Source organism: Exophiala bonariae (assembly GCF_035927105.1).
Source record: "Exophiala bonariae strain CCFEE 5792 chromosome Unknown scaffold_10, whole genome shotgun sequence".
NCBI lineage: Eukaryota > Fungi > Ascomycota > Eurotiomycetes > Chaetothyriales > Herpotrichiellaceae > Exophiala > Exophiala bonariae.
The window spans coordinates 494,224-517,419 of record NW_027042485.1 but is presented as its reverse complement, the minus strand read 5'-3'; the positions used below and the strand labels follow the sequence as shown (position 1 = coordinate 517,419).

General features: G+C 50.4%; 9 protein-coding genes across 9 annotated transcripts; 4 read left to right on the top strand and 5 right to left on the bottom strand.

Moving 5' to 3' along the window:
• Positions 1 to 359: 359 nt before the first annotated feature.
• LTR84_001461 (uncharacterized protein) lies at positions 360 to 2,718 on the top strand (the record flags this gene model as incomplete). Its single annotated transcript, XM_064845085.1, has 2 exons — positions 360 to 1,103; positions 1,159 to 2,718. 2 exons carry the CDS (start codon positions 360 to 362, stop codon positions 2,716 to 2,718), a joined length of 2,304 nt encoding a protein of 767 aa, XP_064707343.1.
• Positions 2,719 to 2,836: 118 nt separating this feature from the next.
• On the bottom strand, positions 2,837 to 4,069 carry LTR84_001460 (uncharacterized protein; the record flags this gene model as incomplete). Its single annotated transcript, XM_064845084.1, has 1 exon — positions 2,837 to 4,069. One exon carries the CDS (start codon positions 4,067 to 4,069, stop codon positions 2,837 to 2,839), a length of 1,233 nt encoding a protein of 410 aa, XP_064707342.1.
• A 1,044-nt stretch (positions 4,070 to 5,113) lies between these two features.
• On the top strand, positions 5,114 to 6,579 carry LTR84_001459 (uncharacterized protein; the record flags this gene model as incomplete). The annotated part of the gene is made up of 2 exons (XM_064845083.1): positions 5,114 to 5,590; positions 5,653 to 6,579. The coding sequence occupies 2 exons, from the start codon at positions 5,114 to 5,116 to the stop codon at positions 6,577 to 6,579; spliced, it is 1,404 nt and encodes a 467-aa protein (XP_064707341.1).
• Positions 6,580 to 6,814: 235 nt separating this feature from the next.
• LTR84_001458 (uncharacterized protein) lies at positions 6,815 to 7,735 on the bottom strand (the record flags this gene model as incomplete). The annotated part of the gene is made up of 1 exon (XM_064845082.1): positions 6,815 to 7,735. The coding sequence occupies one exon, from the start codon at positions 7,733 to 7,735 to the stop codon at positions 6,815 to 6,817; it is 921 nt and encodes a 306-aa protein (XP_064707340.1).
• Positions 7,736 to 8,533: 798 nt separating this feature from the next.
• Positions 8,534 to 11,006, top strand: LTR84_001457 (uncharacterized protein; the record flags this gene model as incomplete). Its single annotated transcript, XM_064845081.1, has 2 exons — positions 8,534 to 8,656; positions 8,709 to 11,006. 2 exons carry the CDS (start codon positions 8,534 to 8,536, stop codon positions 11,004 to 11,006), a joined length of 2,421 nt encoding a protein of 806 aa, XP_064707339.1.
• Positions 11,007 to 11,244: 238 nt separating this feature from the next.
• Positions 11,245 to 12,090, bottom strand: LTR84_001456 (uncharacterized protein; the record flags this gene model as incomplete). Its single annotated transcript, XM_064845080.1, has 3 exons — positions 11,245 to 11,394; positions 11,465 to 11,871; positions 11,943 to 12,090. 3 exons carry the CDS (start codon positions 12,088 to 12,090, stop codon positions 11,245 to 11,247), a joined length of 705 nt encoding a protein of 234 aa, XP_064707338.1.
• A 540-nt stretch (positions 12,091 to 12,630) lies between these two features.
• LTR84_001455 (uncharacterized protein) lies at positions 12,631 to 15,069 on the top strand (the record flags this gene model as incomplete). The annotated part of the gene is made up of 1 exon (XM_064845079.1): positions 12,631 to 15,069. The coding sequence occupies one exon, from the start codon at positions 12,631 to 12,633 to the stop codon at positions 15,067 to 15,069; it is 2,439 nt and encodes an 812-aa protein (XP_064707337.1).
• A 543-nt stretch (positions 15,070 to 15,612) lies between these two features.
• LTR84_001454 (uncharacterized protein) lies at positions 15,613 to 17,586 on the bottom strand (the record flags this gene model as incomplete). The annotated part of the gene is made up of 1 exon (XM_064845078.1): positions 15,613 to 17,586. One exon carries the CDS (start codon positions 17,584 to 17,586, stop codon positions 15,613 to 15,615), a length of 1,974 nt encoding a protein of 657 aa, XP_064707336.1.
• Positions 17,587 to 21,617: 4,031 nt separating this feature from the next.
• VTC1 (vacuolar transporter chaperone) lies at positions 21,618 to 22,044 on the bottom strand (the record flags this gene model as incomplete). The annotated part of the gene is made up of 2 exons (XM_064845077.1): positions 21,618 to 21,955; positions 22,011 to 22,044. The coding sequence occupies 2 exons, from the start codon at positions 22,042 to 22,044 to the stop codon at positions 21,618 to 21,620; spliced, it is 372 nt and encodes a 123-aa protein (XP_064707335.1).
• Positions 22,045 to 23,196: the final 1,152 nt, after the last annotated feature.

Below are 23,196 nucleotides of genomic sequence, written 5' to 3'. Positions count from 1 at the left end.
CTTAGTCCTCTTCACCGCACGCCTTTAGGAGGACCTCGACGGTGTATGGAAGATGGTCGGTGACTTAGGTAGGTGTGGCATGAGATGTAAATCTAAACAAGCGGCTTAGATAATTCTTTCCTCAACCCCACCATCCGTCCTTTGCAACCCAAACGACGTTCTCCATTGCTGTCGACCTATCTAAAACCGTGTACGTCTTGCAGCTATTCATGCACTCCATCATTGGAAACTACTGTTTTTGAGCATCCTGCTTTGACGACATACTGCTCGCTTCCCTGTCGTTGTCGTGGATGTTGAGTATATATCTAGGGGCGCTCATATATGACTAGAAGCAAAGGTTCGAAGCGTTGTCAGCGGTAATGTCGGCAACTCCACCAGAAGGCTCACTCAACGGCGATGTGCAGACCGCTCCACAAGCTAAGAAACGAGCTTCTCAAGCCTGTCATCAATGTCGGTCTCGGAAGATAAAATGTGATTTGGTCGATACTGGTGCACCTTGTCACAATTGTCAACTCGATCATATCGAATGCACAACATCCTTATCCAGGAGAACTAGAAAATATCGCCTTCAGAAAGCCCAGCTTCTCCGGAATTCGGTCTCCAGCGCAATCCTTCTTCCGAAGAAACAGGAACAAGGAGACGAGCCGTTGATATCTCCATCAGCCGAACCCAAAACTTCGCCAGTTCAATTTAGTCTACATCCGTCAAAGAGTGTGCAAGTGGCAACACCTCCTCACCAACTGATGGTTGGCAAGTCATTCTGCCTTGAGAACCTTCCAGACTACATTGGACGCCCTCTGCATGAAATCAAATCAGCTGACCTTGAATATCTCAGTCAGTGTGGTGCACTATCAGTCCCATATGACGAGCTGCGTGATCAGCTGCTTCGTTCCGTCGCACTCTACGTCTGTCCATTTCTTCCAGTGCTAGATCTCCAAGAGCTTCTGGATGGAGTTGACGGCAAGCATGGCTGTAAGATCAGCCTGATTCTTTTTCAAGCCGTCATGTTTGCAGGAACTGCATTTGTCGACCTCCAGTATTTGCTGGATGCAGGCTTTGAGAACAGAATTTCCGCCAGAGCTCATTTTGCGCAAAAGATCAAGGTGAGAATTCTATGATGCGTTGTTCAATGAGAAACGTTCTTGTAACCAATTGCAGTTGCTTTATGATGTTGGTTGGGAGACAGATCGCGTTATACTGATCCAATCGTTACTACATTACGTGTACTGGTATGTTTCCAGTAATGATCAGAAAGACCCTCCTTACTGGTTGGGCATCTGTTTAAGCCTGGCAGCCGGTATCGGGCTCAATGTGGAGAGTACGTATGATAATTTAGATGTCAAAACTAGCCGACTCTGGAGAAGGATATGGTGGTCATGCGTCTCGAGAGACCGAATTTCTTGCATCGCAACAAGGAAGCCGATGCGGATCAAATGTGAAGAAACCAACCTACCAGTGTTAAAATTTAAGGACTTCGATACTCAACCATTAACCACCACCATTGCCTTGCTCGAAGATTCCCCTATTCTAAGTGGCTGCGTCAATAAAGTCATGCTGGCAGATATGTTCATGTCCAAGCTGAGTCTTCTGATGATCGCCGGTGAGATCATTACCTATACACATCAGATCCAGAGATTCGACAGTTCGACAACAGAATGGGCAATGTTTTATGTTCCAAAGCCCAAGCATGACTTGGACCCAACCCGCCTCGATGAACTTCAAAACAAGCTTGAACGTTGGTCTCATAATTTGAACAACTACTGCCAGTTGAACTACCAAGATGACGACGACGAAGGTGAAAGCTCATGGCAGGCTTCCGACAGCTCAAGCGCCGTCTTACTTGTGCATCGTGCAGCACTCAAACTACTGTACCTGATGGCACAGGAGGCTTTGCTCCGTCCTTTAACATTCCCACAAGGGCTGGAACAACGCTTCACTTCGGTATGCACAAAATCCGAAGACAATTCTACTATTAGGGCAAGAACCCGTGTTAGCCGAGTTGCTACAGAGATGGGGGGAATTTTCCGCGAATTTCGACAGAAGAATTTGCTCGGGTATCTCCCTCCGCTATCTGTGGGCTGCGTTCTAACCGCCGTGGCATCTTTCCTGGTCGATATCAGAATGGAACTGAAGTCGCCTGTAGATGTTCCAGGCCATCAATATCATGACTGCGTTCAGTCTCTTATGAAACTTCGTGATGTGTGGCCTATCGCGGAAGGAACATGGGCCATGGTGAACCAGATGACGACAAACAATCAGATATGGTACGCTAGGTGCCTCAAGATGCTCTGCAAGCCATTATCCACAGTATCAAAACAGACCCCAGTGTCGGAAAAGTCGACGGTTCGCAGCCCTGACTCGACGAACCAAGAGAGTCAGAAGGGGAATCAACTCCAGCACACAGGCGATGTCGACAGACAGGGTAGCTCACAGTTACAATCAACACTTGAGCATAGGACTACAAGCATCAACAGTTATAATCCGCATATGTCCAATTACCTGGCATCCATGTATCCATTCCCATGGAGTGCGGCTGACTTTGATGTTTTCGACCCCAGCACATATCAAGAGCTATTCACAGATCATGCCTTGGACAACTTTGAACTTAGTGGGACGTTTGAGACACCCATGCAAGAGTACCCCGTGCCTGTAGGGCAGCAAGTCGAAGAGCAAACACAGGGACAGCCAACAACAACACCGCCGCATCTTTGGAGGTAATTATTGTGGTAGTCATGGATAGCGTGTAATTCGATAAAGAGCAATATATATTGTTCGCATTATAGCACAATCCAGCCCTTGCGTTTTATCTTCTGCCCAGAAGCAGAACATCACCAATTTACAGCGGTAGCGCTACTTCCGAGAATATGTAGTTCAACATAAGCTCATCACATTCCAACTCCGTCCGCCGCCCGCCAACAGGCCACCCATTTGAGTACGTGTGCATCTCGCCCTTGCCCACATGCACGTCGATTCGGACACCGGCATCCCTCGAGCGTTTGATCCACCTCATGCTGTCCGTCATCAATATCTCTGCATCGCCATAGAATACCAATTGTGGAGGAAGCCTTGAGACATCTTTGGCGAGCACGGGGCTTATTTCTGGTGTGTTAAAGGGTAGGCCGTCGGGTCGTAGAAGGTCGTTCATTGCAACACAGGTCTGATCGTATGTGTCAATGTAGTCGGTGTCTAGTAGCGGGTGACCCTTGACTCCAGTCAAGGCACTTGAGACGTCGGTCCACGGTGAGTGTGCCACAGCACAGCGTGGCTGTGGGAGATTGGTATGGTCTCGAATGTAAAGCATGGCGAGGAGGATCAACCCGCCTAGTAAGTGAGAAGACTCGCGTGAGTACATGATACAAATTTTGTAGGAGTAGAAGCTATATATATGCTCACCTCCCGCGGACGTCCCAGAGAAGACTATCTTTGAGGGCGAAACACCTTGTTGAAGCAGCCACTCATACATGGCCATGAAGGAATCTCGCTGGGCGGGCCATTGTTTCTCACCAGATAACGCTGTAGTTGATGGCAAAATCAGCCTGGAGAACCACATACCAGGAATGTAACATCGCCACAAGTTGAGTTTCCCTATAGCAAGACACTTACGGTATTTGACTGTTACAATGGCAATCTCCTGGCCCATAGACTTTGCCTTTCCAACCCAGCGACGAAAAGCGCTCGCGTTCTGTAGTCCATGCCCGATGGCATATCCGCCACCATGGGCGAAAACAATCACCGCATCCTTCTGCTTCAACTCGTCGACATCGGTATTTGGGATGACCCAACCACCAACGATTGGCTTCTCGTGGAGGGTATCCACGGTAGAGCCAGCGAGTACCACTTCCTGGCAATTGTGGCTCCAAGGCTCCGAACAGAAGACCTTAGAATGTGCGGAGTGGGCTGTCCTGATCCATGCTCGTGCAAAGGCATTTCGGAGCGTGAGTTTGCGTGCTCGAAATGGGACGACAATGCGTGCTAGAAGGATCAGTACACTACGCCACGATCCAAGCAGGAGGATCTTGACGGCAATTGCTGGATTCTTGAGCAGGATGTTCCACTTTATATCAGGCATGGTTGTGTATGTCCGCCAGAAGTTCGAACCTTGAGATATGGTATCAAAACTTCAATGTATTTGCCCCAAAAGGAATGTTTCGGAGAAGAAACAGTGCTATTATCAATGATAAATAAGGCTGAGAGAGTGTCCCAAAATGCGTCCGTGGTGTTCTTTGGGTACGTGCAATTCACATCACAATCATGATTCACCTAGGATGAAGTAACACCCAGAAAACGACATCCAAGGTCTGTCCGCATGACGGTGGAAGCCATGATTCGGGGTATATTGTCTGCACGAGAACCTCCGAGTCTCGTCAACCACTTAAATCCACCCAGGCTAACTTCTGAAACCCGGGGAAAAGCGGCTATGGGAGACACAGCTAATGTGCTGACATAGCAAGAATCTGGGGATCGTGAGGATGTCCTCTAACCTCGATCCACTATGCCGTTGCATTGCCGGGGAGTCGAAGAGGTGATTCGGGGATGATTGGGTGGGCGACAATCTTGCGGTTATGGCACGGTAAAAGCAAACAAGGACTCCTGATAGATTGATAGTCTCGTCATGGACAGCTCATCTTTGTGCGTGACGAGGTTTGTCATCTCAGGGTTCATCCTCAACATGCAATTAATGACACGCTCCTCAGTGAAATAATATTCTCATTGACGTAGACTAGGAGCCGTAAATCGCAAGTTCGAAGAACATAAAGTTGAGAACCGTGAGCATAAGGCACGTGACTCACTTTCGCCGAAACTATTCTCCGTTTATGGGGAACCAAATTTCCAAAAAGTCGAGAGCATGCGGACATCATGAAATGTATCTCATGAGCACCAAGCAATGATAGCTTAAGGAGCTACTATATTTCTGCATATGAAACTAGCCACCACCTCAGATACCAAAATCTCATATACTTCCATTGTCATCCGTCCATACTGCAGCTAGAAGCGATGCCTTGAACTACGATCCTGAGCCACACATCTCGCTCGAACTGCGCAAGCTTGCCATCCAACGTTCCATTGCCGTTCAATCCCACGAAACCACGCGCCAGCGGGCTCTTCATCCAAAATGCAGAAAGTCCTACGGATAAATTTGAATGCCCGTAACCAAGCACTGAAGAAGGCTCGCCGCGACCATCTAAAAAATACTAGAAAGAAATGGGCACAGCACGATGACCACCTTGTCTACCAACTACGTGTGACACGGAACATGGTCAAGACCGAGCGGAAAGAACGACGTGAGGACTGGATTGCAGGACCATTAGCTCCGAAGAGAGATGTCGGTCTGAAGCGTGGAAAATACGGCACCTTCGACTCACAGTTTATGCAAAATCCAGAAATCCCCAATGCCCTCTCAGACTGGCCGACGAGTAAAGGCGACGATCTGATCGGTGACAATTGGAAAGGCAAGGGCAACCGTGGAAACCTTGTAGAAGGGGACCGCGTGTGTGTGATCCGAGGGCCGGATGCCATCAAGGGCCAGATTGGAAAAATCAAGGAGGTATTTCCGGAACAGGGGACACTTACCATTGAAGGGTTGAACACAGTACGTTCCTATGTCCTGCTCGGGTGAGCATGCTGTAAATTGGTTGGAACTAACGTTGACAGATTGATCTTGAAGTTCCGGTCGGCTCGGTTCAACAACAGCGCAGTCCGTTCGTAGCTATGCCCCGGGCGATTTCAATCGATGATGTCCGTCTCGTCTACCGACAAAAGGAAGAAGATCCCAGAACAGGCCATATAATACGAGACCGCGATGTCCTCGTCGATACCATTGTAGGTGATGGTCCCTACGTCCAACGAGAACCTGGATCCCCTTTGCCTCGCCATACCCGCTACGTGTCTGGTTGCAATATCGAGATCCCTTGGCCTGAAGTTGATGTTCCGGCCATGCGAGCATTCCCGGGTGACACTCGCCGTCTAGAACTGGAAAAGAGAACATATACGCCCAGTGTTCAACAGGATCCGCTACCACAACTCTCGATTATCGACGAGCTTCGCCCCAAATACCGGATCGATCGGACGGCTCATGAGTTTGATTACGTGCGCAGAAAGATCGTCGAGGATGCACGCTCGAAATGGTATGAAGACCGTGGCATCGACACACCTGCAATGGAGCTGCGGCAAAGAATGAGAGAGAAGAGTCTCTTAAGGGCTGAAGAGCGAAAAGGTGCAGGTGTAGCTGCCAGAATACAGATTCTCCTCGAGGAAGGACGACTGACTGCATTCCTCCCGTCATATCGTCAGAAGCTACTACACAGTTACAAGGGCCAGGGTCTCCATCATCCCGAGCTTCACGCTGACGTCAATGCACTGGAGTACCAGAACAATTCTCTCTCATCACTAGTGGATGCATTGAAGGCAGAGGTCTTAACAGAGGAAGTGCTTGCTAGGCGTGCAGCAGAGCAGCCTGCTGAAGGCTTGAAGGATAATGAAGAAGTCAGTGAAGAGGATGTGCAGGGTTACTTGGCTGATTTGAACAAAGAATTCGTTGTCCATGACGCTCCCGTAGAGGAAAAAAGAGTACGCAAATGAGCAACTGAATGGCTGGGTTTTCACGATTGTGAACAACAAGAGAAGAAGGCCTTGAAGGAAAGGCCTGTTGAGTTGTAACCATACACATATATTCATGTACAAGAACAATTAAAGACCAATTCTCTTCACACGACACGAAGCATCACTCTGAGCATACACATTTACACATAGCGTTCTCCCGTGGCGAAAGATATCTACCGTCTTTGGCACACACGTATCATAGCCGGCACCATTGCTACGTGACCAAAGGTCCAATATACTCAACCCTCTTCCCTTCCGTCTCCACCAGCTGAGGCCACTGCACAATAAAGCGGTCCACCAGCGGCTTCAACAGCCTGCCACTCAAGCTTAAAGTCTTGACTCGTGCCCAGCTCTCAATGTAGATGCTGCGCATTTGGCCGGATTGAGCCGCGTCTTGCGCGAGAGTCTTGCTTTCGTTCATCGAGGGAGAGGAGGTAGAGGTTCCGCCGAGGCCGAAGAAAAGTAGAATCAACGACGCCAAGATCACAATGACACCGGTCCCTGGTCCGTTGGTGAGGATCAGATCCGGAGTGCCTCTTACAGATGTGCCAGTTTGGATGATATTGGGATGAGATCCAATCAACACGCGGAGGCAGTCCCAGAGACACCTCAAAGAGCTGAGCGGCGCAGTGAAGAGTGACTGGTGGACTTTGCGTGCGCGGTGGACGGTTATGATGCTGTAGGAGGGGACTGATTCCTCTTGGACGGCCGCACTGCGTTCTGCTAAAGCAGATTCGAATTCTTGGGCTCTCTGGGCGGAAAAGGAATCCCCAGAGCTAATCACGTATGTTCGGAAATTAAAGGTCCATGGTGCTTGGAGTGATGGTAGAGAAGTAGAGAGGATATTGAGCATTTCGGCCGTGTGTCCTCCTGAGCCGAGAACGACGAGCAGATGAGCAAACTGACCCGTAGGTGTTGCTGCTGACTGGCCAATCGATCCGGACTTCCTGCTCTCACGGGAAAGAATGCTGGCGAGGCGATAGAAAGTGAAATTGATGGCGAGGAACGACACGGCCAGGCTGATGAGCAAAACCTTTTGAAATGGTGTTAGGTTGGAAGTATTCGGGATACTGAAGAATGATGGTCCACTTGGATCCAGCGGTGGACTTGTTGTCCGTCGGAATTGTGAGTCCATCCTGCCGATCACTTTATTCAGTCGATCAGAGGACTAGGCAGTCTCAAAATGGAACGATGTGCTTGCAGAATCTGATGGTTTGCCTAGTCGTGGTAATCAGCTCTGCAGTGGTGTGGGTCGTATTCAAAGCATTTCCCGTGTATTGACAATAGCTGTGAAGCTGTGGACTTGAACACTTTCTTTATACGAATTGAGATGATCCACCTACAGTTCAGTCACCCACCACTTAGTGATTCCTCGTCATCATTGTAATGATTATCTCGAGGTAAGTGTACGGAGGATATGTGCGATCACTCAATGTCTGATACTTATTAGTTGTGCACTAACTCCGCCACTCTAGCCATTTCAGGATATAATGACGCTGCTTTTTGGTGCTTTCAGAACAAGGCTGGAGAAAGCTATGCTGCACCAGTGTCTGGATATCCTTTCATGGCGCCAATACCAGTATCTAATTGCTCTGTAGATCCAACGACACCTTGTTGGTCTCGGTCAAGTGCCTGTCTGCGCAACTACAAGAACTTCAACGTGGACACCATCAGACGCTGGGTCAGTAGGACGTAGCTTGCACTAGTAACAATTAGGGCCTTGGCAAGATATATCTGTGAGGCGGCGAGATAATGTAGTACAAAGGGAAGTAAGTTGTTCACAGTGACGATGTCACTCAGGCAGTTGAGGTACCCATGGGGTACAATGAAGCGGCTTCACGGAATCTTGAGTTTCGGCTCAATATAAACCGGGTCTTCTACAATCAACTTCCTCTGGCGGTCCTGGTCATCTCTACTGATATCATGAAACACCATGCCGATCCAACTTCGCCCGCGCCTGAAGTGCCACTCATGTGGGAGCAGGTCAAAATTCTCTAAGAAAGAAGGCCGCAGATTCCAATGCGAATACTGCCAGGCTGTCAATTACTTCGACGAGGTATAGCCATATCGATTCCGATTTCCAAAAATCGCCGTTAACTCGTCTTTAGAATGGTGAAGTAGCGGATGTTCCAGTTGAGGAGACTGCACCACCACGGGCCTTTGCAACGTCCACCAACACCAGAGATCCTCTCGTCGACGAATTCTCGGCCGAAAACTCCGTATTTTGCGCGACGTGCCTGAAGAATCAACATCTCTACACTCAAACTCTCTCCGAGTTTCTCCCTGATCCTGATGATCCCGATTATGACCAGATAGAAGCACAGTTACCATCCTTTAAGAAAGGGTTGGAAGAGAGATTCCCACAATGTTGCGCCAAATGCGAACCCAAGGTCAGAGCTCAGTTGATGAAGGCTACATACAATGCGAAGAGCGATCATGTCCGTCGAGTTCTCATCAAGTCTCGACAGAGGATGATTGCTAGTCGATGGGGCTGGAGAAGTCTCCTCGTTGGTGCTGCGGGAGCAGGCTATGCGGTGAGCCTTGGGACACAAGTGGCATGGCATGCCTACGGATCACAGATACAGCCAAGTTTGGATGTTGATGGAATGAAACTATCCCAATGTTTGAGCAGAAGACCTCTAAATGAGCAATGCCTGAACTTGATGGAACGTTTTGTGGGATTGTCCCTTGGCCTCGGCCTTCTCTGTGTTTGGTGGAATCCGAAATGGCAGCACAAATTATCGAATAACGACGGCAAACTGGGTGGACTCGAGAAATACTATCTGACTCAACTCGGTCTTCTACTCTCTAGACTCACCGTTTGGGCGATCCTGCAACATGTTCCACTCAACATTAGAACTACCAATGTCATACATGCACTCTTTGCCATCTTTATCACGGCCGTGGCATTGTGGTCGAACTTCAAAATCATTCAAGTCCGATTGACCAAGCCCATCGACTGGAATGCGGACCCAGCTCCCCTTTTATCGAGCAGGCAGTTCGTTCCGCCAGAAAGCGATGACCAATCCCAACCAACTCCGACCCAGGAGAGATCATTCGGCCTCCAAAACCTGGCAACGGCAACGACGCAATCATACGAGGCATGGAGAGCACCCACGCCACCTGATGACAGTGCAGAGGCGATGGACTGGACGCCGTCTCAACCAGTGTTCCAACCACAGCCCAAGAAAATTCATTACTTGACTGGCGGGCCCTCTCCTTTTCATGGTAAGCTGCCGGTCGTGCCTGCAAGAGGAGTTCAAACGCAATCCGGACATCTTCCACACGCCCCCAAGGACGCCATTGGACTACCGCCCGGATATTTCGATCGCACCCCAGGCTCTATCCTTCCTCCACGAGAACCAAGAGTATCTGACGACGCAATACTACAGCCTACATTCTTTGGGCATGACAGTCAGGCAGATACCGGATTAGAAGATATTTTTGAAACTGTCTTCTCTTTTCAGGATCGAGCAGTTGCACCACCGGCAGAGACAACTCGATCAAGCATCCCATCTGGTTCACAATATAATGTCCAAGGCCACCAAGCAGCCTCGAGGGCGGGAACAACACCGCAGAAGGTGTGTTTCCAGACGATCATCAGCGGAGTTGCATTCTTCACCCTTCTGGTGGCCTTGATTAGCTGGCTACTAGAAATTGCTTTGAAGCCGCAGGGATCCAGTTTTGGGTACTATGTTGTGCTAACCAGCGCGTCAATACCCACTATACACTTTGTTGGAGATATTCTCACAGGGCGAGTGCACGGCCACCCACTGTGGCTGGTCATTTTCACGATAGAAGCCACCGCGTTGGTGGGCCTTATTCTGATTAGAGACATGCTTGAAGGAGGCTTCATAGATCTGTGGAACAAATTGGCAATCGCAGGTGTGGCCCTTCTTTTGCCGCAAGAATTTGTCAGAATGAGCTCATCTAGTGGAGCGTCAGGCAGCAGATCTCCGCATACAAAGCCCTCCCCAAGTACGGAGAGCTCTCACCGCCATGGTGCTAGCACGTTGATGGTTGATAGGGACATCAATAACGCGCAGGCCGCATCCACTCCAAAATCTCGCAAGACTTTGTCGCGACAAGACTCAGACGAATCTTCCGATAACATGAGTTCTGCTACCAGTAGCTCCTTCACAAAGGATTGGGACACTCCCAATGTTCGCTCTGATAGATATCAATGGGAGCCCCCAGAAAACTCGAACAGATCTGCGACTCGATCATCCAAGAAAACAATGGCTCGGAATGGGCCGACTGGAGTCATGAATGGCTTTGTTGGATTATCCTTAGATGGCGACGCTTCTCGAAACCACGATGGGAATACAGGTTCGCTTTTTGGGAACGCTCGGTCTTCGTCCTCGAGACTTTTTGATACCCAATACCGGGAAAGAAGGGGGTTTTGAGACCCGATGTATAATGTACTTGAGTTTAGCATAGCGCGGTTGCATTTTGTTGGCAGATGGACACCTTACCTAGACCTGGTGTTAAATCATGACAATATCGAGGATACGTGTATTCTTCAGGGACACTGGCGGTGCATGAGAAAGAAAACACGAAGAAAGCACTAAACAATTATCATCATCATCAGATTGGACCATGAACGGCTAATGACTTTTCCTCTTCTCCAAATTCCCACGTCTTTTATGTTAATTTCTGCTTGATGAAGAAAGAACGCAGATGCGATAATTGCCAGGCGCAAGTCACGCCCAGGACACCCAATTGAATCAGCGTCCAGCGCACAATCTTTGCATTAGTCGACTCGCTCTGATCACGGAACTCGGCCTCTCGTTCCTATATGCCACATCATGGTTAGCACCCGCTCGAGATACTCTATACTTTGTGAACGTGTTGTCAAACATACCCGCTGGAAGATCTGCTCGCGACGGATGTCCGACAATCTCCCGTTCAGCTCCTTGACCTTTGCGACGATGCTGTCGATCTTGGACTTATCCTCGCTCTCAATCTTGCTGGTCTCGCCAATGGCCATGTCGATGGTCAGTTTCACCCCGCCGCCCGTGACGCCCGCACCGGAGAACCAGCCTCCCACGCTGACGGCCGCGGGCCCCGAGGGCGTGAAGCACAGACGATGCAGACCCGCGTCGGCGGCTGAGAAGGTGAACTTCGAGGGCGTGTGCGACGACGTCGACGTCTGCGTGACGACTCGGTGGTCGTTGTCGAATGTCTCTTCCACAGTTACTTGGATGGCCAGGTCGTTGGTCACGAAGTAGGATTGCGTTTGTGCGTTGTAGGCTTCGGATTTGTATGTGCCTGTTATGTTGCGTTGGTTGTTAGTCTGGCTCCGACTTCTGGGTAAGGATTGAGGAGGAAAGGAGACTCACCGACGACCAAGGTGTCCTTGGGCAGATCCTCGTAAAAGCACTTTGGCGTCGTGCCATCGACGTAGAAGTAAAGGGCTTGCGAGGATGTAAAGAGTGAAGCCAACGCGGCTGTGACCAGTATAAGTGACTTCATCCTCACGATGGACATTTCTGCGCAAGAGGTGTACGTTGGGGTGACGGTTCTGATCGAAGTGTCTTTGTTGTAATTGACACTGGAGATGCCACCACCACCTGCGACTTTCCGGTTCAGTGTCCCCAAAACTTTCGAAGTTCAGGGGGAACGACCAGGCGCAAATCTGCCAAGATTTCCTACGTTGGAGCACAGATAAAGGGGTGTCGACATGGTCTGAAGTCACGTGACAGTATGACTCCGCCTATGCCGTCTGGCGATAATAACCCACCGCCTAAGAAGCCTAAAGTCCACCGCCTAAAATGCCTAGATTCTGCCCACCCTGCCGCCCGAGGCGCTAGAACCCTTACACCGTTCAGTGAATTCTGCCGCCCATATTCGTTGCGCGGTACGACTGTGATTTCTATTTAATCCCATCAAGAATTGTCCTCTTTGTTCGCTCTGCATCACTTCTCCACCACAACGCATCTCGAGTGCCTTTGAAAAGACGGCGACACTCGCCCTCGAGTTCCTGTATTTGTACGTCGCTGCCAACTTCCATCGAATCACACCGCCATCATGGCGACCACGAGCGACATTCGAGACATCATGAACTTGGGCCAGGCTGGTCCCCGCCAACCTGCGCCGAAGAAGAAGAAACACAGTGAACCGCAGGTGCGCATGACGGGCATCAATCGCGAAGTCCAAGCTCTTATGGGCGACTCGGTCCCTCCCATCGCCATTGTTGATCAGTCTCTCTACAAACCTCGACCTTCCCTTGCCCGATCGTTTGTCCCTAGACATTGGGAGGAAAAACAGTTTCAACATGGAGGGCGAGCAGATGGACTGATCTTGAAACATTGGAAGCGTGCTATCCCCGGGTCAAACCAACGACGTCCCTTGGTTGCTGATTTGCACAATTCTGGCGATGTTGAGATGAGTGACGAGTCAAAGGCAACTCCAACGGTCCAGGAATATTCGTTCGAAGAGGAGTATCCCTCCCATAAATGGAACATCTCTGTCAGTGTCGCTTCCTATACCGACGAGCAATACCAAAACTTCTTAAAGTCGGAGGAGTGGACAAAGGAGGAGACAGACTACTTGATGGAATTATGTCGTGGTTTCGATCTCCGTTGGCTCCTCATCGCAGACCGCTACGATCCAACAGAAATATTGCCTTCTACTACAAGTCTGGAGCCTGAGCATGTATCAGGTACCGAAGTCATTCCCCAACCGCAATATCCCGTTCGATCAATGGAGGCCCTCAAGTCAAGGTACTACGCCATTGCGGCCAAAATGCTCGAGATACACACCCCTGCGAGCACTATGACTTCAACGGAATTCCAACTATGGGAGAAGATGCGAAACTTCGACGTTAAAACAGAGACCATGAGGAAAGCCATGGCGGAGAAGCTATTCGAACGTACCAAAGATGAGGCCGACGAAGAGAGAATCCTCCTGGAGGAGTTGCACCGTATCACGAAGAACGAGGATGATTTCATCAAAATGAGACGTGATCTGTATGCCAGACTCGAGCCCGTCGCTCCAATCCGCAGAGGCGAGCGGGGAGAAGAACAGTCTACTGCCATGTACCAGACATCTCAAGGATTGTCCATGTTATTGCAATCGCTGCTTGCAAAGGAAAAGCGATTGAAACGTCCTCCAGTTCCTGGTGGTGCAGAAGCTGGACCTGCCGCTAATACACCCGCCGACAATAAAAGTCACGAAAAAGGCAGACATAATACTCAACACAATCGCCGAGACACCATTGACACAAACACAGAGGAAAGCGCACCGGGTCCGCAGAAGAAGGGTTCTACTTCGCAGCCGGTTGTACGAGTGCTGACACCTCAAGAAGAAGCCCGCTTTGGTGTCTCCCACCCTACCGAGCGAGTGACCAGTGGAGTCCAATTTCGTCATGAAAAGATTAGTCGTCTGACAATGGCTAAAAGTCAGACTCAAACAAGCAAAATCCTGGCTGCGTTGACGGAGCTGGGGATTCCACCTAGACTTCTGATGCCTACGGAGAGAGTATGTCGCGAATTTGAGCGGCTTACCAGTGAAATCAATATTCTTCTCGATACAAGAAAGGTCAATGAAAAGATCACGACTGAGATCAAAATATTGGAGGAAGCTCGACGGATCAGATTGGGCCAGCCGAAGGAGGGCGAACAGGACACAAATGCCAAATCAGATGCTATGGACGTCGATTCTTCACAAGTTGTAGAAGATTCACAACTTGAACATACTCAGATCGAGTCACAGCTGGTCGCGGATGAGGATCAAGACGCCGAGGGTGAAGAGGATGTCGTTGAAGACAAGCAAGATGAAACTCAGCTTGAGACGCAGGAAGAAGACAAGACCAACCTGGAGAATGATGGAAGTAAATTACAGCTTGACGTGGAAGCAGAGAAAGATGACGATGATGATGCTGATGGAGACGAGGACGAGGACGACGAGGGAGACACAACTACCATTACCAAACAAGTCAATGCTGATAGTGATGACGAGGAGGATGAAGACGAGGATGAAGAGACAGGAGTGGCCGAAGAGTCTGAGCAGGAAGACGAAGATGCTGGGGAAGAGAAAGATGAAGATGAGGACGAAGATGAGGAGTCGGAAGAAGACGATCGACCTCCACTTGGCGTTGACAATGATGAGGACGAAGAGGAAGAGGAAGATGATGCTGTTGTTGCCGAAACCCCCAGCGTGCAAGATGCAGAGCAAGACGATGAAGACGAGGACGAGGAGGAAGAGGAAGAAAACAACGAATCCGAGGCAGCCGAGGCAGAGGACGATGCTGAAGACTCAGGCTCTGATGCTGAAGCCGAAGCTGAAACCCAATCGGCAGCTCCCGACAATGCTGATGAAGAAGCAGAGGAAGACTCTCCCAATCTGGCACCTGTGAGTGCCGCGGTCCTTGGTGGCGGAAGGGGGCACAAACGTAGTGCTAGTGTCATTTCCGAAGCCAGTAAAGCCGGCAGCAATCGCAGTGGGTTGGGGAGGAAGAAGCGCTGAGTGTTACTCTGACCCAACATGTAGACATCAATGTACCAGATTCAGCAGCTCGACTCTTGACTTCGGTTTCCACGAATGTTGTGTGTGACATATACAATGTAGTTCTAGGTGAAATCATGGGCAACAAGATACATGAAGTGAGGGTCTTATGAATCCTTGTATTTGCTATATTGAGCGACTTTCACGCCCAGTACCCTGGTAGCTCACGGCCCGACTCGGGGAGCCGAAACGCCCCTTCCGTTTTCCATGTGAATGAGTAAATATCCTTCCGACGTCATGGACGACTCTTAACTTGACGTCAAATTCCAATTGACAAGAAAACCGTGAACCTCTTCCCTAAGACATCAAGAGGCCCTTCTCATCCCAGTATTCCCTGTGGGTATCATTTCCAATCCAAACTCCAATTTCAAGTTCAAGTTCAATTCCAAATGCAGACGTGACCACCATATTTGTAAGTCATGCAGAACAACCAGACGCGTGTTCTTGTCACCGTTGTCCAGGGTTTCAGGGAAACAAAAATGATACACAAAGAAAGAGTCCCCTTCACTCTTCTTCACTGACTTCACTCTCCTCATCCACTTCACGTTGAACTGCCTCCTCCACTTGTTGTTGAGGTTCTTCCTCCACTTCATATTCCCCATCTTCGTCTTCATCTGCACCTTTTCCTTCTTCCTCCTGGCTGCCCTGGGCTGTCTCTCCCTCTAACTCGTCGAAGTCCTCCATGAAACCGGCTTCATCATACTCTTCTTCTGTTTCCTCCTCTTGGGATGGCGACTCTCTCTCGGGTTGGGGTTCCTCTTGTTGGTCTCCTCCAAACAGGTCCTCGTCTTCCTTATCTTCCATGTCAACCCAATGTCCAAGGCCCAGCGCCCTCCTTACAGGCTGTGCAGGCCGTGCAGCAGGAATAGGAGCTGGAGGAATTGTAGCAGCGGCACCAGCGGCACCAGCGGCATCGGCAGCGGCAGCGGCAGCAATTGGGCCAACTGGAGTAATTGTGGCAGCGGGAGCAATTGTGGCAGCAGCGGCGACAGCAGCGATTGGGCCAGCGGGAGCAATTGTAGTCGTGGCGGCGGCAGCGTGATCCTCATCGACATGCTTTTGTTTCTCAGCCATCTTTGCGACCTGTTCCTCCTCCGCCCGCTTGTCCGCCGCCTGCTTCTCTGCGGCTTTAGCTTTCCGGACAAGCGCCCGCTGCGCCTTCATCTTCTCATCACGAGCAAGCTTCTCGGCAGCGTTTCTTTCCCTTTCTTCCTCCTTTTGGGCTTGTCTAGCTTCCTTCTCTTCCTTGGCCTTCTGAGCCTTGGCCTTCTTTTTTCTATCCAGCTGCTCCATTCGAGCCTTTCGCTTGTTTCCATCTTCTTCCATATTTAGCTGATCAATGATGCGAGCTTGCTCTGCCTCCTTGACGACTTGCCCCTGGAGATTGTTCTGGGCGAGGTTGAGGGCCCTGTTGCGCGAAGGGGGTAGCCAGTCGGGTTGACCAATCCGTCTGCGCTTGGCAGGGTGCTCCTCGCTGGTGTCATCACTCTCAGTACGCTTCTCGCTATTCTTTCCATTAGCAGGAGACTGCTCGGTATTGTCGTCACTGGCTGCCTGAGTGACCATGCCATCGGTGTTGGGCGTCACTGTCTCTGATGCCTCCTCACCACTGGAAAAAACCGGGAGGGATGGTGAACTCTCCGACCCTGTTGTGATTGAAGATGTGCCCAAGAATGGCTGCTGTTCACCAATGGACTGTTCATCGACCAACATTTGAGTGAACGTACCAACGCCACCGGCAGCAACCGGAAGAGGCGCGACAGGAGGGACAAGAGCGACGCCGACAGGGACATCACCAAATGTAAGATCAATGCCCCCATTTGAGAGTGGTGGCTGCCGGTTATTTACTAGTCCCTGGTAGTTTTCAACAAGCGCTGGTGGGGAGGCGAATTGCTGTCGCTGCTGTCGCAGCTCCTCCTGCAGCTGTTGTTGTTGTTGCTGGACTTGGAGAGCCCAAGGCGTTTGTTGTTGAGGATAGCGGGTAGCATACCGTTCGCTCTCCGTCGTTTGTTGGTAAAGAGGCTGAACAGGAACATTCCTGCCCGCCATTTGCGCCTGATGAGCGCTTTGGTTGAACTGCCTAGCGTTCAACTGGTCTCGTAGAGAGCGGTTGTCTTCCGCGAGACGGGCTTCCCTCTGGCGGAGGAGGTCGTGGTTGTGAAGCAGTCTCTGGTATTCTCTGTTCAGCCGAGTATATCGGTGTTGCAGGTCTTCGGCCTGACGCATCTGCTGTTGGTAGTGTGCAGAGCGTGTGCCCAGCTGGACTTGGAACCCATTGGCGCCCATTTGCACTTGGGTACCATTGGCATTCAGTTGAATGTTGGACCTGTCGGCGTTCATCTGAACCTGTGTGCCATAGGAATCCATTGCAAAGGGATTGTTGTTGTTGGAATCCATTTGGAACTGTGCCTCATCAGGATTGGACTGGAAGTATGGGTTGTCGCTGCCCAGCCCATACTGTGAGCCGTTGGGATCCATGTCGGTGGAAAAGAAGAAATTGTTTGTCGAGTGTGAGTGTCTAATGGTGTCAAAGATGTCTGCTGTTTGTTGCAGACACGCCGGACCAATCAAGTCAGGTTAAGTCGAAAGGAGTTGTTGATGCCGAGCTGCTGTCTGTTACTGTGCTGGGGTAAGTTAGAGGGTGTCGATGAAGACAAAGGATGATATTCTTACTATTAATGACGAGGTAAGTCAAAGGGGGTTTCGGGTGAAGTGGGTGGCGCTTCTTCTATTGTCTGTGGTGAGATCGATTGGGGTAAGGGTGAGAAAGGTGGGAGGACTGATTTGTGTCTGTCTTCTATCATGAGGTAAGTTACAAGGCTTTGAGCAAAGGAGCATTGGTGTACTTACTCTGTTCTTTGGTGAGATGGGTAGGTTGAAGTTGAAGGGGTGAAGGCTAATGGTCTGCTTGTCTCGTGGTCCAATGCTGTGATTGAGGCTGGAAGATTCAGATTGAGAAAGGGCGAGGCTCCGATTCTTTTATGCATTCTGAAGGGAGAGTCCACAGTTGTAAGTTTGAGGTCCTCGACAAAGGTTCAGAAAAGGTGGATAGATGGAGGGCAACTTGCAAGCGCAAAGAGACAGACGAAAGGTTATTATTGGCAAAACAGAAGAATCGAGGAATTCACGCCGCCATGGAGGTCCTCAATGGAGCCATTCAGGTCTTCACCGGAGAATGAATATGGAAAGGCAACGAACAGTTCAAGGCCCCACCCACTGCTACGACCCTGCAGCGGAACAGACAATCGCAGTGAACATTCACGTATTTCACTGCACTACCAGGCCGAAAGATCGACTGTGCAGATCGGGGGAAATTCAAGATCGACTACAGAACTACTGCTATACAGTGACAGAGGATATCCATTTGACAAGCACACAACTTGTTTTCGTTTATATAAGCGACAGAGTCGACAATGCTAGGGAAAGCAGAGGACCTCGGATCGATTGACGGTGGAAGGGGAGCAGTGGAGACCAACCCCGGAGAATAGCGGCGGCCATGAGAATCTCATTCCCCGTAGTAGGCGGGGTGGAACAGCACTGGTAAAGCGTTGCATTTCACACCAGCACCAGGGCTCCAACGCTACCGATCTGGGAGGCTTTGTTGCTGAAGTGGTCTCAAGACTGGCCTACATAGACTATCACAGCACCGCCATTTGATAGAGAACATTGACTACAAATACTACAATCGCAGGGTGAAATGCAATCACCACAGGTACCTAGTAGACTTTCTTCACCCATGTCAGATATTGCCAGGGGGTGTGTCAGGAAACTCAGCCTTGCATGAACTTTTGTGAGGCAGGGAGGTCACTCGATTTCTCATTCGCTGGCTTTGGAAATCCGGCGCTAATGGTTTTTGCAAACAGCGCTAGTCTTTGTCCTCCGCAGTAGAAGCTTTCTCGGCCGGACTCCGGGGGTGCACAGGGTGGTGGAGGGCAGCCTGAGTGCCTGGCACCGAAGTCCTTCGAACATGCGTAGAATTTTCCACAGTAAGAAGCTACCTAGGTTTCCGCGTGTCTTACTTTGATGATGCCGGTGTCAATGTGGGAAATCCCGTTCCTGCACTCCAATCAAGTACCTCGTAGATCATTAAATTTGACAGAATGCGTGCCATTGCTCTTCTGGTCTTTATGCACTTCCGTACTCGCCTGCAGCTCTTCCAAACAAGGGAATAAACAGTGATCTTTCCCCACAGTGATCTTTCTCACCCCTCTCCACTCTGCACATCTTTGGACTGCGGTGCTTCTCACCCATCTTCCACATCCCAAGTCGAACTCCACGCGTTTGTCAAACCTCAGTCTCTACCCTGTGGGTCAATCAATCCCATCCTATCATGAGGGAGTCACCATGAGCGTAATTCTTTGCACAGGTCAGTTCTGCGTCAAACCGACCTTCAAATTCATGGGCATCCACTAACACATCTCACAACCAGCTGGGTATGACCATACCATCAGGTACGAACCACAAGATCATGGCCCTCCCTAATCCAACCGCGACACCTTAAAGATCAGCGTATGACGTTTACTCCACTTAGGTTTTGGGAAGCCCTCTCAGGCATCTGCTCTAGGACAATCCAACACCCAGAATCCCAGGTGAACCGACTATGTATCACACCAGACAAGAAGTTTCTGGCTGCAGCTGGCCGTCATATGGTGCGCCTTTACGACATCAAATCCAGCAATCCCCAACCTGTTATGACATTCGAGGGACACACCAACAATGTCACAGGTGTGGCTTTCCACTGTGAGGGCAAATGGATGGTGACAAGCTCCGAGGATATGACGGTCCGAGTCTGGGACACCAGATCAGGTTTGGTACAGAGACATTACCAGCACACACACCCCGTAAACGACGTGGTGATCCATCCTAATCAGGGAGAGCTGGTCTCTGCAGATCGAGGTGGAAATATTCGCATCTGGGATCTGGGAGAGAGTAAATGTACTCACCAACTGATTCCGGATGAGGATGTCTCCGTCTCGAGCGTTAGTGTTGCTAGTGATGGGTCACTTCTCGCTGCTGGAAACAATCGTGTAAGTCTTTTCTGGTCTCCAATCGGACGGCCTTCATGGCCGGCTGCGGACAAGATCGTTAACTGAGTGCTTCATTCTAGGGCGATGTCTACATCTGGCGAATGTACCAGAACCACGACTCCACAACCCTGCTCCCCTGCAGGGTATTCAAAGCACACAAGGACTACCTAACACGTCTCCTCCTGTCCCCCGACATCAAACTCCTAGCAACCTGCAGTGCCGATCACACCGTGCGGATCTGGAACATCGACATGAGCGAGGACAACTTGGAAGTTGTGCCCGAATCCCAGTCCACTCACAGCACCACAACCCAAAATACCAACAGAAAGGCACCCACCCCGAATACTGATCCCAACACCACGCCCAACCAGGCCCTAACCTCACACACCACACCGCGCCAACCACTCAACGGCAGCCTGAGCAGCCACCCGGCCACCACCTCGAGCAACGGCAACAACACCCCGAATCCAGAGACATTCACGCCCTCACAAAGCAGCAACTCCCTCACACATACCTCCGTCTCATCTCCACACTCATTCAGCGCCATCTCGGAGATCATCGAGAAACGCCGGCCCCTGCCATGCGGCACGGTGCTCGACAACCACCAGCGCTGGGTGTGGGACTGCGCGTTCAGCGCCGACTCTGCGTACCTGGTCACCGTGTGCAGCGACCACTATGCCCGACTCTGGGAGCTGAGCACCGCCAGTATCATCCGCCAGTACAATGGCCATCACCGCGGCGCCGTCTGTGTCGCTTTGAATGACTACTCGAACCCGCCGTGAAGTTGAGATCCGAATAGGTCATGTAGTATAGGATTTGGGATTGGGCAACATTGGATATCTTGGGCTGGAGAGCGCTAAAGAAGAACATCCCAATCGTGACTGCGTGCTGGTTTTCTATTTCTCTTCACCCCTCCTTCTTTTGAGCTGTGGCGCTGGAATTCGGAAAGGACCATCATGAGAGCTCGAGCAGTGTGGCACAAAATATGTTGCAGAGAACGGGGATCACTCGACTGCTCTGAACTACTAAACTCATCTTCGGTCGGGGCAGGGTGACTCCCGGTTGAGGATCTACCCGTGCAGCACAGCGAAGTTCAAATATTGCAATACTTGAGATTACTGCGCACTTTCCCTGGGTTCGTTCCGGTGAAAGAGGACAGGGGAAGATGCTTCCTTTGCAACGGGACGTAGATGGCGTGGACTGATAGTTTCTTATTCGTCTTCTTTTCCACATTGTGGATGATATAATATAGAAGACACGCCGCAGTTGGCATTACTATTGACACTTCCCAGAGCACCTCTCCATAGTTGAACGTCGTTTCATACTTGAGATCCCCGTCGCCTTGTCAGTAACTCCGATCAGGAACATAGAGGGGAGAACAGAGCACAGCCGTCATACAATCTATATACAATGTGTTTTGTGGCTTTGAGCTTTCTCCAAATGCCCCGAGTATTGGCTTCATTTTGGCTGAACACTCCCTCATCATGCCTCGACAACTCTGAGGACGAAATTGACAACCACAGCACCAAGCAAGGCAAGGGCAAGAACGGAAGGACCAATTCTGTCGTCGAATCCGCCCTGTCCTCGCTGTCTGATGCTCTTGGCACGCCAATGAAATGTGAATAGTGCATACAACATGGCTGCCATAGCCACCAGGGTGAAAAGACCGGCCGAAATCCGGCCTACCGAATCACCGAAGTTCAAAAGCCCTACTGCGAGCCCACCTAGAATGACAGTGAAGTTGAGCCATGACAGGAAAGTACGCTCGTTAGCGAAGAAGACTTTGGGCTCGACTCGGGTGGGAAGAGCAATGCGCTTGCCTGTATGAGAATGGATTAGAAAACATTTTGACTCCGGACAAGCCACTGCACTTACCAGGAGCGCTTTGGAGCAATGGCTGTTCAGACATGTTACCGGAATCGGAAGAATGGTTTCTTATGGTACGAGATCGAGATGTATCGCTCGAGGAATGATTCGATCGTAAAGTGTCGACGGCCTGTGGTTTTGATCTAAATGGCAAGACGGTAACTGGATTGTTGTTGACTTGTAGTAATTGTGTCGCTGGAAAGGTTGGATGCAGGACTACTTTGCCGTTGTTTAATTTTGTCGACTTGAAACTTCTCAAACAGTGTATGCGGATCGCTGTTCGGACAGTGCTCAAGGCTTGGACTGGGCTTGCTCCGTCAAGGTCACGGGAGAGAAAGGCAGTAGGATAACGCCCTGTGGAGTGATATTTGCGAGAAGCTATACGTGGTTGAGGATGTTCCAAGCAATCTTGATAGTCGCTGTCTGGAAGCGACGATGGGCTCAACAGCTCTTGTTCCAAAGTACAGGCGGGAGTACCAGTTTCCCAAGCTCTTCTGCGAGACTCCAATCAGCCGGAATGAAAGTCAAGATGGTGAAGTTGATGTCTGGGTAGTCCGGGGAAAGATTTGAGAGGAAAGGTAGCTGGTCTGTTCTGCAGAAGGAGGTGCTTCTTGAGTAGATCTTTGTGTAATGTGGTGAGCAGGTCCAGCAACAACAAGCAAAGATAGTGCGAGTGATAACCTGATCCAGTGAAGGTGGAAACAAGTTGATGTAAGGTATGTCGCACAATAACAGCTACAGTGGGGAGAGGGGAGTAAAAAAAGTCTGAGTGCTCAAATGGTGGTGAGGTTCCAAGTTGGTTGTTGCTGGTACTGGTGCATTGCGGATGTTGGTGGCAGTGGTCGTGCTTGCGGTCCGGCAACCAGATTGCTTGTGGTTGCTCTTTTTCTCGCTGCTGCGGGGATCATTTGTCCTCCACCTGCCGTTTGGGACAAACACGAATGCCCGTGCTGCACTTGCGTTGTATAATTGGCCCGCTTCGATTTAGCACGTGCACGCCCACTTAGTGACCACTTCTCGGCTAACCTTCTTGTATGGACCTCGGCTCACTTTCCAATCTCTACCCTTCTTTGATACGGACGGTCACATCAACCACAACCGCCACAATGCACGTGCCATCGCCATTGCCAGCGACGGCCGATGCACATGAGGGACACAAGTTGTCAACGACTCCACCTCCATCATTGTTGTTCAC